The 13,258-nt window shown below is 47.9% G+C and overlaps 1 protein-coding gene across 3 annotated transcripts in view; it reads left to right on the top strand.

The window, feature by feature from the left end:
* The first annotated feature begins 2,123 nt into the window (after positions 1–2,123).
* The window catches only part of SLC4A11 (solute carrier family 4 member 11), a 94,235-nt gene continuing 83,100 nt past the window's right edge, over positions 2,124–13,258 (top strand). Inside the window, exon 1 of one of the 3 annotated variants that reach the window (XM_036382481.2) lies at positions 2,124–2,423. In XM_036382481.2, the coding sequence (XP_036238374.1) occupies positions 2,198–2,423 (226 nt within the window). In that variant the 5' untranslated portion in view covers positions 2,124–2,197. Of the gene's footprint in view, positions 2,424–3,392; positions 3,427–4,142; positions 4,620–13,258 lie in introns of those variants that run through there. The other 2 variants (XM_036382483.2, XM_036382482.1) reach the window with 2 other exon arrangements.

Here is a 13,258-nt window from a genome sequence, read left to right as displayed (position 1 = left end):
GGTCAGATTTTAGCTCCAGAGTTGGAATTTAATCCAGAATTATCAGACTTAGCCTGGTGCTGTTCAATTTGCCTGCTTGTTGTTTGGTTTGATCTTTCTTGCAGGAGGCAGCTGAGGTAAGAGTTAGGCTCAAGGTCAAGCTTTAGTTGAAAAGTTGGATTTTAGTCTCGAATTACCTAGCTTAGCCTCGTGCTGTTTTATTTGCCTGAATAAGACTGAAACCTCCAATTCCATCCTGGCAGAACTGCACCGATGTTCTGCATAGGTACTTTATGCTTAAGGACAGGTGTTAAATCACATTAACTGGGGAAAGCTGCTTTTTTGGGTTTTTTAAAGTAATTCTAATAGTGTGCTGTGATTGAGATGTCTCTGGGAAGCCACAGGGTTCTCAGAACCTTTGTGTTTCAGTAGGCTGGGTGGCACTTGAGCTACCTCCTCCTAATGTGAACCCACTTCAGTCCTGGTTCCTTGTGTAGGATTGCCCTGGGAGGAAACAAAGCCTGGGAAACTTTAATAACTCATCATCATCACCGTGGAGGTGTTATCTACCCTCTAAATATGCAAATCCTTGTTAAGCATCCAGCACCGGTTAAATCCAAGCTGCCTTTGCTATTCCCATCCAAACTGGGATGCAGTGTGGTAAAAAACTGGGAATGCCAAGGGAATTCCTCAAAGTTCATCCTTACTTGAGTCTGAGCAGTGCTGTGTGACTGTGCAGTTTGCAGAGCAGCTCCTTCAGCAGTTGGTGCTGGGACCTGGCGATGCTGAAAACCAAGTTTTGTTTTTTATTCCTCTTTTTTATTAGAAATACAACTTCCTAGCTCTGCTCTGGGCTCAGCTCTCCACAAAGGCTCTCTGCAGACCGCGGCTCTGAGGGCTCCTGCATCTGTCAGTGCTGGCTGTGCCATCAAAGGGCTTTGCTGTCACTCATTGCTCCATGGGTTCTTCTACTCCCTCTTTCTAAATTATCCCTGGCTCTGACTCCCAGTTAAAACCAGCAGGACTGAGGGCTTCACTCTACCTCTGCTACTGAAGGAGGTTCTGAGCTCTGAGATTGGGTAGGGATCTGATGAGATTTGGGTACAGAGCAGAGCAAGAGTAGTGTCAATCGTCAGAGATTTGCTGAGAAAGTGCAAAAACATGGGGAGGAAAACTTGAGAACCAAGGCATTGGAGTGGGTTACACTTTATGCTGGTGTTGGGTGAGGGCTTTGCTTCCCCACACATCCTTTGGGGTTCCTCAGCTTTGAAGGAGCTGTTGGAAGTGGCAGGAGAAAGGCTGGAGGGGCTGTGGCAGCTGTGCCATGGTGGGAATGGATGCCAGCAGTGCTGAATGGGGGCTGTGCTGGGGAAAACCAGGATCTGAAGCTGGTGGAGAGAAGATCTCAGCTGGTCAATGCTGAGACCTGGGCAACCTTTGTCTCAAGGTGTTCAGCTGGCCAAACAGTGGAGGTGGAGTTGTTGCTGGGTGTTACCCACTGAGAGGGGCTCAGGAGTGGAAATTAGGAGGACAGAGCAACTTGGGAGGAGGATGAGGTGACCTTCCTCCTGTCCTGGTGTTGGGGCAGGTGCTGGCACCCTGCAGTGCCCCCCTGGGATGAGCCACCCCACGGGATGAGGTGTGAGGCACCAGGTTTATTCTCCTTTTCCAGGAGCGAAACGCCTCTTCCCCCTGCTCCGAGCCTAATTGCGTCCCCAGGGCTTAACACGCGTGTGTTTGTTTTATTCAACGTGTTGGCTGTTCCCACCGGAACAGGCTGATTTTTCTAGTTTTTTTTTTTTTTTAGGGATTGGGCTCTTTTTTTTTCTTTTTTTTTTTTTTTTTTTTTTTTGCTTATTGTGCACAACAAGCTCCTGCACAAGATATTCGTTGCGGGAGGAGGTTGGGGTGGGGGGAGGAACTGTAGTAATGCCAATACTTCTTGAATATTATAAACCTGGCTTATCAGCCCGACGCAGAGCTGGAATTTGTCTCTTCCTGTGCTGCATCTCTGCTTTCTGAGAGGGGCGTTTAAATACAGCCTGGAGACGCTGCCTTGCCAGTGTGCTCTGCTGGGCTCTGACAGCAGCAGCGGGGCTGCTCCGCCGTCTTTGGGCTTTCTTTTATTACTCTTTTTTTTTTTTATTATTATTATTATTTTTGCACTAAATCCTTTGGGGAAAAAAGGAACTTCTCTGGGAGAAGGCTCTGAGACTGCATGTCCCAACAGTACACGCTGCAGGAGGCGAAGGGAGACGCGGTTTGCTTCGTACCTGGCTCTCCTCTCTTCTCCGTGCTGATGGAGCCGGCGTCCTTCTGCTACCCCCGGCTCACCTTCCTGCGCTCTCCCTACGGCCAGTTTGGGGCCAGTGCTGGCTCTTCCCAGGATTTGGCCCCGTGGCCGCAGCGTTTGGTGCAGCAGAGGTGGAGCAGGCCGGTGGATGGTGCGTGCCCAGGGTTTGGAAGGGTTGGGACGGGGCAGCAGTGCAGCCCAGGTGGGGTTTGAGGAGGGTTTGGAGATGGGAGCAGCACAGGTGGGACTTGGTGTGGTTGTGGTGATGGTGTCCTGGTCCCACAGTTTGGCATCTCCACCAAGGAGCAGCTCTGGTCCCTGCTATACCCAGGGAGAGCTGATAAACAACCTCAGCATGGAAAAAAATTAAAAATAGAAACTGATCTGAGGCAGTCTTTTGTTTCCTGAGCTTGTTCACTTGCTGAAATGGATCCGGCACTGTGTGAAACCTGAAATACCTGCTGGAGGCTCGGCGGGCTCGGTTCACCTCTGGGGTTGTGATGCTGTCAGGTATCCTCTGAACTGTTAGTGAAGGTATCAGGTGTGGGGATACAGGAAGGTTTGAAGATGCTCTCTGCAGGTTTGTCTCACTACGAGGAGTTACCTTAAAAATTCCAGCTTGGTTCAAATCTTGCTTTAATGTCGTATGGGGAGCTTGGTGAATCCTGCTGGTTTAGGGGCTGAACTCTCTAAGTGTCGATCCTAAAGAGGGGAGTCTCAGCTTCTTATAAAACTTTCTTTGGGGAAGATGTCTGGTGTTGTATTGCCCTGATTTCTCTTTAAAGGTGGAGCAAGGAGTGGGACTGGAGACCTCCAGGGGTCTCTTCCACCCTCAAACACTTTCTGAACCACGCTCTACCTCCTTAGCATCTTATTGCCAGTCTGTGATGTGCCTTACCTGGAAAAGCTCGTCAGGTGGCCTGGCAAGGGGAGGAAAAAAAAAATAAAAAATGGAGGAGACTGGCTGAGCAATCTCAGCAGAGAAAAGGCGTGGGAGGTGTTTAAAAACACGCTTTGCCTGTGGTTCTGTGCAGAGGAAAGCAGCCTGGGGCAGGGCCCGGGGATGGGGGCTTGTGGCTGCTAAAGGGATGCCCCTTCCCCAGCCAGGTGCTGCCTCCCCTTGCTGTGCTCTGGGAAGTGCTTGCTGCCTCCTGGTAAATATCATCACTGGGAATTATTTTACTGAACTCACAGGGATTGTCAGAGTTGCTGTAGTAGGGGAGTGACCCAGCCTTGCCAGCATTTGGATAATTTGCTGTTTATTTCTGTCTTATTCTTGTAGGGTTCTGCCTTTTCTGAGTTGATGTTGCTTTGGGGAGGTTTGTTGTTGTTGTTGTTGTTTTGTTCTTGTTTGTTTGTTTGGCCAGCTTAGACCATTCCTCTGAGGGTTAAGTCTCTGGGGGAGACTTGGCTTATTGTGCTGAAGATCTGGAATTGTAAGGAAAGTGAAGCAGTGTAGAATAGGCTGGAGCAGGAGGAGAGGATGTGGCATCTTCCCTCCAAAGCTTTTTAGGCACCTCACGGTCCAGTGCTGGGCACACAGGCTGGGATTTAAGTCCCCTCGGATGAGGTGAGGTCTTTCAGCTCTAATTTCTGCAACTTGCTGCTGGAGCTCAGACTTGCTGCCCTGTTTCTCATTCCACTGCATGCATGCATTAACCCTTGCACTGCTGCTGCCATGCAGCTGAGCTGGATGAAGCACCAGAGCCCGGCAGGCAGGGCAGCTGTATCTTTAAGGAATTTGCTCTATCTCCCTCTCAGCAGCAGGTTTTTTTTCTCCCCCCTCCTCCTTTTTTTTTTTTTCATCCTCTGGCTTTCCCTGTACTTCTCTCTGTAAGGTACAGCATCTTCTCACTTCAGCTCTGGCTGGCACAGAGCTTTTTTTTCTTTTTTAAGGAGGCACAGGAGCTTTCTCCATCCTGCATCCAGCAAAACTCTCCGGAGCGCTGGGTCGCTTTAACTACTCTGTTTCTGCTCTTGGAGGCAAACAGCTCTGAGAGGTGCTGGGATCCGGGTGGCTGCAGGAGGAGACATCCCAAATCCTCGTTCGGGGCAGTGGTGGCATGTGCAGAGGTGCTGCCCAGGTGTGGGTTTGGCAGAGCTGGGCTGGAGGTGTCCATCTGGGAGCTAATGGGTCGCGCTCTCACTCCACCCATCCGCCGCTCGCCAATTGGAAGTGAGGGACAAAGATGCTCTGGATGGATTCATGTTGGAGCCAGTGAAAAAGCAGGAGCCGGCTCTGCCTCGGCCACCTGAGCGAGTGGCCTTTGGGGACAAGTGCTGCTGCCTGGGGGGAGCAGCCCTGAGGGGAGCAGAGGCATCTCTGTCTCTTGGAGAAGTAGTGCAGGTAAGTTGTGGTCTTAAAACCCCTCCCAGACCGAAGCGCTGCTGTTGCTGGGTGATGCATTTGGTCAGGAAATCTGAAAAAGCAGCTCTGCCAGCTCTTGAATTATTTAATTCACTAAAGTAAGGCAGTGCTTGATGTATTTCCTATGGGCTTTGCTGTGCTTAGTGATGGTATCTATTGCCTGTGCTGGGTGTCTCTGTGTTTAAGGATGGGAGAATGCCTTTTGAATTCCATTTAAATTAACCAGAGCGCTGGCTGTCGGGGTTTGAATTTAGTTTCAAGGTATGCATGGGGAGATGAGCACTGAAGAGCTTCTCTGTTCTGGTTTTTCTCTTAATTAATGGCAAAACATCCTCCCAGCCTGTCAGTGAGCTTTACATAGAGCTGTTTCACTTGGGGGAAGTGCAGTGCTGAGTGGAGACAAAATCATGGATGTGGTGTGTCTGAAATGCTCCCAAACATCATCCCTGGTGCTGTAGCCGTGGAAGCCTTGCAGAGGAACCATAAACAACATCCTACTGAATAACATTATCTCTCAGCTTGTCAGTCTGCAGTTATTTCATCACTGGACTGGGGCATTTTAATTTTGGATTGATGATGGACTGGAAAATGGGATCTGCTGCTGCTGCCTCTCCCCCTACCTGTGTTGTTGTTGTCACTGATGTTGTTTTATGGCTCCCAAACATGGGAAACTGCATGGAGTGATTTGTGTTGTCCTGCTGAAGCTGGTGGGAATTGCAGACCCTGTTTCTGAGGCTGCAGAGTGCAGCTCTGTGGCCGTTTGGGGATCCTTTGGGCTCTTCTTGCTTTTTGTGGCAGAGGGAAATTTTTCTTTCTGAGTCTCGATGAGAAGCACAACTGAAAATGTGTTTGGTGATCAGGTGGCTGGGTTCAGTGCTCTGTTTCCAGTACAGACCTTAGGTTTGGCCTAACTTCTGGTTTTCTGTGGGTTAGATCTGTTCCATCCAGTGCCTTTTTGGGGGGTGCTGGTGGGAAGGGATGCAGGAACAACTTTGCTGTTAAAGCTTGGCTCAGCCACTGCTGCCTTTTCAGCAGCTGTTTTCATTCCTGCTGGTGATAAGATAGCAGGGGGAAAAAAACTTTCTAGAAATTCACTTTGTTCCAAAACATGACCCTGGTACCCTGGAGGAGGGAGGGATGTTCCAGAGTGAGACTGGTGGTGCTGCAGCATCTCTTCCACTCAACCCCCAAGAAAGGCTTATTCCCACCAGTTTACTCCTCCCTGCTGCTTAATTTTTGCAGTATTTACACATTTAAACCCCTGCAGGGAGCAGCTCCCACCCTCTGAATAGCCCCAAGTCAGTAAAATGTTGTCAGACTGTCTCTTAACCATTTTTGCATGGTTTACACAGTGCCACTGCAGATAAGTGGCAGGTGGTGGCCTCTGGAAGACCTGTCTGTACAAAGAAGGCATTTCAGCAGAGAAAAAGATCTCAGGCATCTTTTAAAATCCATTTTCAACCCTAACCAGGGTTTGGGGCTGTTGCAGTATCTCTTTTTCTTTTGGATTAAGAGTGATGAGGCTTCTGATAGGGCCCTGCAAGGGAAAGAGCTGCCTGAGAAGCTGTCAGTAAGAGTTAATGCTTTCTAAATTATTTAAATGTTTCAGGAAAAGTCTGCTGAAGAGCCTCAACTGGCCTGATCTTGGGCCTTTGCCAGCTTGTGGCATCTCTGGAGGTGTTTGCTGTCTCTCCTCTCCATGTAGTGCTTAAGCAAGAAATCCTTGCAAGAGTTAAATCACTTTTTAGAGGGTCCAACAAAACAAAACCTCCCCCTAGGAAAACAAAACCTCCAAAAAACTGTCAAAAAAAATTAAAAAAAACCCCAAAAAGCAAAAAGGAGGAGAATAGCTAGAATAGTCCAACAGCCAAATCCCAAATGTTGTTGATGCCTTGCTGCTGAAATCGTCCTGCTCACTTGTGAAATGCTGGCCAAGAAATCCCGTGGATGAGGAGTGGATCTCCTGCATGACTCTGGATGTGCAGGGTGCCTTCCTCTTGCAGCTCACCTCTGGGAGGCAGCCTCGGATATTAATTGTTTGGGTGGGCTAAATTGTGATGAGTCAACCTGGAGAACGTGGTGCTCCTGCTAAATCCAAACAGCTTTTTTCTTTTTTTTGGGGTTGGAGGGTGGGGAGGTCTGTGGGAGCTGTCACTGCTGCACCCAGTGACTCTTTATTAGCTGGTTTTATTGCAGTGGGCAAGCTGGAGGAAGCTGAGGAGGGGAATTGTTCAATGCAGCGAGGAAAAGGCTTTGGTTTGAAAACAGCCACGTCTGATCCCTGAGCCTGTGTGTGGGTGGGTGTTTGCCTGGCAGGGAGCAGGCAGGAGGATGCTTCCTGCTTTATCCCTTCAATATGATGCTTTATTTTTCCCAGCCAGCCACTGTGAAAATGAGTTCTGGGGTTTCATTTACCACAGTGCCCCGTGGCATAACTTAAAACCTCCCCACACCATTTCCATCCTCAGTGGAATACCCAGCTCCTTGCAAATAATCCGTGGTTTGAGCCTTGAGTGCCTGCTGAGCCTCAAAGCCATGGAGTTGTTTTCTGCCTGGGATGTCATCCCACTCTGCTGGAGGACACTGTTTAGATAAATCCATGAAGCAAAACTTTATATCCAAGTGACTCAGGATAGCCCTGGAAATGTCAGAGGACTGCTTTGTGTTCTCCAAAAATCACAGAAATGGGACATTTCCAAGGGGTGTGATATTAAGTTTAGATAATCCAGAGTTTTGAGTCCTAAAAACAAGGATCTGGGGGAATGAAACCCTTCTGGGAAGCAAAGAAATGGTGAAAATCCTTTGGGGATACTTCTGGTAAGGGGATAGGGGAATAAGCAACACATTGATGCACCCCTGTGGCAAGAGGAGCATTCAGGTTCCTTTATGTTACACATAAAGGGAGTTCTGAAGAATTATTTAACAGAAACATTCTCTCCTGTAAGGTTTTCTAGAGGATGTGTTTATACATCAGGAGGGCAAAGCCTGTGTCCCTGCAGGTCTGAGTCTCTGGGCTGGAGCACTAATTTGTCATCAGATTGGGGCTCTTTAAAAGCACCTTCCTCCTCAGTGTCTCTCTGAGCAACACTTCATCTTCCAAAAGTTTACTGGGGTGAAGAGCTTCAGAGTGGATTTAGATGTTTCTGGGGCATTGTTATCTCCTACACTGTTTTCAGGACCTCCTGAGTTGATTTCTTGTAGATATTTGCATGCAGATAATGTTTTAATCAGCCCATTTAGGTAAAAATCTGCCTTGAATATTCCTGTTTTGTTGCTCAGTGATGCCAGGCACCCTTCTGCTGCCTCTGTTAGATCTCCAGGTCTGCTGGGCTTTTTTTTCCCTTCAGGGGCTGTGGTTTTCCTCCCAGCCTCATGAGGAGGAGGAGGAGGATGAGCTGAGGAAGGTGAGGGGCAGCAGAAGCAGGCAGAGGGGAGCTGCCCTGCCTGTGGGTACCAGCTGCCCTGTGGGGCATTGTCCCACTCTTTGCTCTTCTCCTGGTGGTTTTGGGAGCTGTGTTGGGAGGGTATTTTGCTGTCTGCGATGGGTGGAACCAGGGGGAGCAGGATCCCAGCTGCTGCCTATGGAATCTGGCTGTGTCCTTGCAGAGCCCTTCCCTGCAGCCCTGGCACTGAGCTGGGCAGGGACAGGGCTCTGCTGTGCCTTGGGGAGGGAGGATTATCCCCCTCAGGCTCTGCTGGGGATGGATGTGTGGCTGCACTGCCAGAGGACAGCCAGGCTGCAAAGCTGTGCCTAAAAAGACTCTGTTAGTTGATCTTGACTCGGCCCTTCAAGAAAAAACTCCCTGGGACTCCCAGTGCAGATATTCCCCATTTGATGACTTAAAAAAGGTCTTTTTGCCCCTCTGGAATTTTGTCTTTGATGCTTTTCTTTGCCTTTATCCATGCTTTTTAGGGAAGGGTCTGTGTTTGGGCTTGCCACAGGCAGCATCAGACACCATTTACCTTTGCACTTTCCTTTCCAAGCATCCCTCACTGATCTTCCACTTGAATGACAGTGATCAGTTTGGAAACCCTGACTGCTGTGATTCTTCTTTTTTTCTTTTATTTTTTTTTTTGGTCACACTTCTCTAGGCATGGAGAAAAACAAGTCAAATCTCCAGCCCTTGTCCTCCTGTCTGTCAGTTGTGATTGCCCAGACCAGCAGCACAGGGGCATATTCCAATTTCTATGCCAGCAGGAGCTGTGCTCTCACCAGCCTTTTCCAGCTGAATTAGGTGGAGCTGTGGGAAGGAATCAGCTGCTGAAGGTGTAGATAGAAATGAGAAGTGGCAACTCCAGCCAGAATAGCTTTTTGCTTGCTGCTGTCCATTAATTCTTGCTGACTTGGGTGGTTTTAAATGATTTGCAGGGAATGTCTCCACCAAGAGCCTGTGCTGCTTGGTTCTTCTTGAAAATTCCCAGAATCTCTTGTTTTAAGAGCACAAGAGAGGCTGTGTTGGAGAAAAACTATAATATTGATGTATTTGGAGCTGATCATCTTGGCTGTGATCAGATTTGCTGCCTGACAAGCTCCTGTCCTGTTCTGCTGTGATGCAGTTGTGTTATCAAAGGAGTTGGAGGCTTCCTCATCCTCCTCCCGTTGAGCTCTTGCTGCACACTGAGATTTTTAAACTCCATTTCAGTCAATGCTCCACATAATTAAAAAATTCCTTCTCTCCTACAGGTTTTCCCTGAGGTATTATTTCCTCTGTATGTGATTTTTCTCCAAAGTCTGGCTTTCTGCTGACTTTGGGTGGAGAAGGGAAGCAGAGTCACAATTTACGTGCTTTAAATACCCAATAATCAAATGGTTATTGGGTATTTAAAGCACATAAATTGTGACTCTCCCCTTGCTCCAAATTGCAGAAACCTGAATGCAGATCCCAATCCCTTGTATAGGAATCCCTTGTCCTGGGACGTTGGGGTGGAGAGAGCAAAGAATAAGAGTTTATTAAGAGTTTAATATTGAACAGCAGGACTGGGGAGCTTTGGATGGGGGAAGCTGCATCATCTTCCACCAGCTTGAAGCCTTGGATGAGACCATGAATTTGTCCAAGCTGGAATTATCCCTGGATCAGTTTGAGGGGGTGCAACTTAACTGTAACATTCCTCATTTTGCATTCAGTGAACTCCTGGAGTCAGCTGGAAGTGGCCAAAACCTTGCTGCACAGCTCAAGTCCTGCATGTCTTCTGGGAAGTGGATTTCTTTCCAGTTACCCATCCCATTTCTGCCCAGTTATCTGACTGGGCAGTTCAGTGTGGTGCAATAATTGCTAATTCTTCCTGGGAGGAAATGGGCAAAGTCTCAAGGCTTTTGCAGCACAAACAAGTGACTTTTGTGGTGACTTCTCACTCACAGGCTGATGTGTTTTGCTTTATCAGCTCTGAGGCAGGACATTGCATGTGCTGATGAATCTGAGAAATGTCCTCAGAGATCCAGGAGAAATGATGGAAATTGAGGGTGTTGAAGAAGCTGTGGCTGCCCCATCTCTGGAAGTGTCCAAGGCCAGGTTGGATGGGGTTGGAGGAACCTGGTCTGGTGGAAAGTGTTGGAATATGGGGTTGGAACTGGATGGTCTTTAAGGACCCTTCTGGCACAAACCATTCTGTGAAATTAGGGTATTGGAGCACACCCTGAGTAAAGGATAATGAAGCTACATGATGTTTTTTGATCAGAACTTTGGGCTAACTAAATTTTCCAGATGTACAAGTTGCCCGTGTTTACAGACTACCCAAGAACTGCCAATATTAAAGGACCTGTAAATAAAAAAGGTCTTCCCCAGTACCTCTTTCAAACTGGTGTTGTCTCAAAGTAAACTCCAATTAACTATCAAGGCACTAGAATTTTTAGAGATTTAAGCCAAAAAATGCCATCCATAAATGCCAAAGGCTATGGCAGTACTTGTAGAAAGCTTTTGCAGAGCTGTGTTTCACTTCAGTATAAGGCTTGTGCTGCAGAGGGCTGTTTATTTGGAAGATGCCAGCACCAGAACATTGTAATTGAGTTACCCAAGTATCCCGAGAATGTGTTTTTATTCATAATCCTCCAGTATTGCAAGGCTCAAGGGAACTTATTGCTAACTTTAAAACAAGAGGGTCAAAATGGGTTATTAGTTGGAGATGCAGTGTGCACAGGAATTTAATAATGGAGGATGGCATGGCAGGGGTTTGTTGTTAAATGTAAAAATGATAAGAATGTAAGAAATCAGGAAATACACCCACTTCTTGTCTCGTGCTTCCCATGGCAGATAAGCTGTTCCATCCCAGCACCTTAAACAACAACAGCAACCCTGACTCTGCTGCCAGTTAAAAAATAAATGTCATATCCAGGTCTGGTGGAAGGTGTCCCTGCCCATGGCAGAGTGTGGGATGGTCTTTTAACTCCCAGCTCAAATCCTCTGTGATTCCCTGATATTCCTCTGCCTTGGTGGCTCTTGGGGTCGCTGCTGTTGCCTCAGCTCAAAGGGTAATGGCTTAGCCATGAAATCTCCAGCTGCATCCTTGAGTCTAGAAAAAGCAGCTTTGTTTTCTCTTTTGCAGCACTTCAGCTCTTCACCTCTGAATTCAGCACTCGGGAAGCTCAGAAATTTTCATTTTGAGGAAGGAAAGAAGTGGTAACACCGTGTGCCTCTCCAATTTAGTCTCATCTCACAGGCATCCCTGCAGGGAATAAGGTTGGGGTGACAGTGGGAAGTTGTTTTCTGGAGTAAATTAATGTTTAGAAAAGAAGAGCACGGCTTAAATTGTCAAAAGAGAGCTGCACCATGTGCTTTTGGGTAGACGCTGGAAGGTGGCACCTTGTTCTGCCTTTGGATAGAGAGAACAGTTGGAGAGTCTGCTTGTCCTTGGAGGTGATGGGTGAGGAGTCTGAAGAGAGGCAGGACCTCTCTGAGACCTCTCAGAGGCACAGGAATGAGTTGTTGTGCTCCATCTTTGCTCCTTGGGGTAGTGCTTTCCAGCTTTGTCTCTGGAAGCATTTGTCTTGCTGAAATTTCTTTGCTTGGATTTTTTTTTCTTTAATTGTTGGAGCCTTTGAAAGAAAACCTGAGTGAAAGAACTGACAGTGTGGGATTGGTGGATCTGAGAGTGTGTGGAGGGGGAACCCCTGAGCCCCTGCACTTTGCAGGCTGGAGGAAAATTTATCCTTCATGGAAACACTTCTGCAACTTCAGGCAAACACCGGAGCATTATCATGTTGATACCTGATGAATTTGGAGACTTGTACTCCTGCCCAGGCTTCCCTAAGCCCAGCAATTGCATCGATCACTGCGGTGTTTCATAACTGGCCCTTGCTTGAACTCATTTTAATTTCAGGAGTGGAGGTGAGGTGGGGAGAGGAAATACAAGGTTGGTGTGTGTGTGCCAGGCAGTGGCTGCTGGAGCAGAGCAGGCTCAGCTTTGCTGTCAGCTCTGCGCAACCCAAACCCAGCGCAGCAAAACCCGGCCGAGGAGCCGAGACCTTGGATGTGAAATCCTGTAAGTGCCAGGAGAGGGGAGCAGGTGGAGCTGCTGATGTGTTTGTCTTTCTGGCTGCTCCTCAGCCTGCACTTCAGCAGGAGCCAGCTGGCCTTGTCCTTAGGTAGCATCCCTCAGCATAAGGAATGCTGGTTGGGGAATATGGGGAGAAAGGGACTGGGGCGTAAGGAGGAAAGAGATTAATTGGGCTGTCCCTGAGATCTGTCTGATTTGTTCTTCTCTGTTCAAAACTTGGGGTTGTTCAAACTGGAAAAGAGGTGTCCTGTATTAGAGGACACGTTTTAAGACATTTTCTCCTAATTTATCCAGAGCTGGGACAGAAGGTTCTAGGGTAAAAACTTACTGTAACATTTTACTGCTTAAAGGGGGCCTTTAGGAAAGGTGGGGATAGACTTTTTAGCAAAGCTTCTTGGGACAAGACAAGGGGTGATGGCTTTAAACGAAAAGAGGTTTAGTTTAGACATAAGGAATAAATTTTTTGCAGGTTGCCCAGAGATTTTGTGGATACCCCATCCCAGGAAATGTTCAAGATCAGGCTGGATGGCTGAGCAGCCTGGTCTGGTTACAGATATCCCTTCCCATGGCAGGGAAGGTGGAGTAGACCTTTAGAAATCCCTCCCAACCCAAATTTTTGTATGAAAATGTCAGGTGAATGTTGAATTCTGTAGTGCATCAGAGGTGCAGATGCTGTAGCCCCCAATTTACCCTTCCCACCTCCACTTGTGCTAATCCCTGACCTTTCAGCTGCTCCCATGGCTCCCTGCCCGTGTCTGGGCTTGTATAAACACCCATCACCTTTTACCTCCTGGGCACGCCAGGCACAGGTTCCTGATGTTAATGTGCCCCTTCCGTGGGGGATGGAAGAGCTTTTCCAAAGGCGCCAACAAGGCTGTTTGGAAGTCTGAATTGGGTTGGTGCTGTGGGACAGCATTATGTTGGGAGAAGACAAATTACCAGGGCTGGGTTTTTGCCAGGACATAGTAAGATGAACGCCTGGCTTTTTTAATTTTTTTTTTCCCCAAACGTGCCATTGCATCTTTAATTACAAGGTTAAGACCTCTGTTTTATGACTCATCTGAAAAAAACAGCACCTCCACCATAATTACCCGAGCATGTTGCCGGGGGGACTGTGGTTCATTAGT

This window comes from Molothrus ater, chromosome 4 (assembly GCF_012460135.2).
Source record: "Molothrus ater isolate BHLD 08-10-18 breed brown headed cowbird chromosome 4, BPBGC_Mater_1.1, whole genome shotgun sequence".
Taxonomy (NCBI): Eukaryota; Metazoa; Chordata; class Aves; order Passeriformes; family Icteridae; genus Molothrus; species Molothrus ater.
Note: the sequence above shows the minus strand (reverse complement) of the source record. Positions and strands in the feature narration are given on the sequence as shown.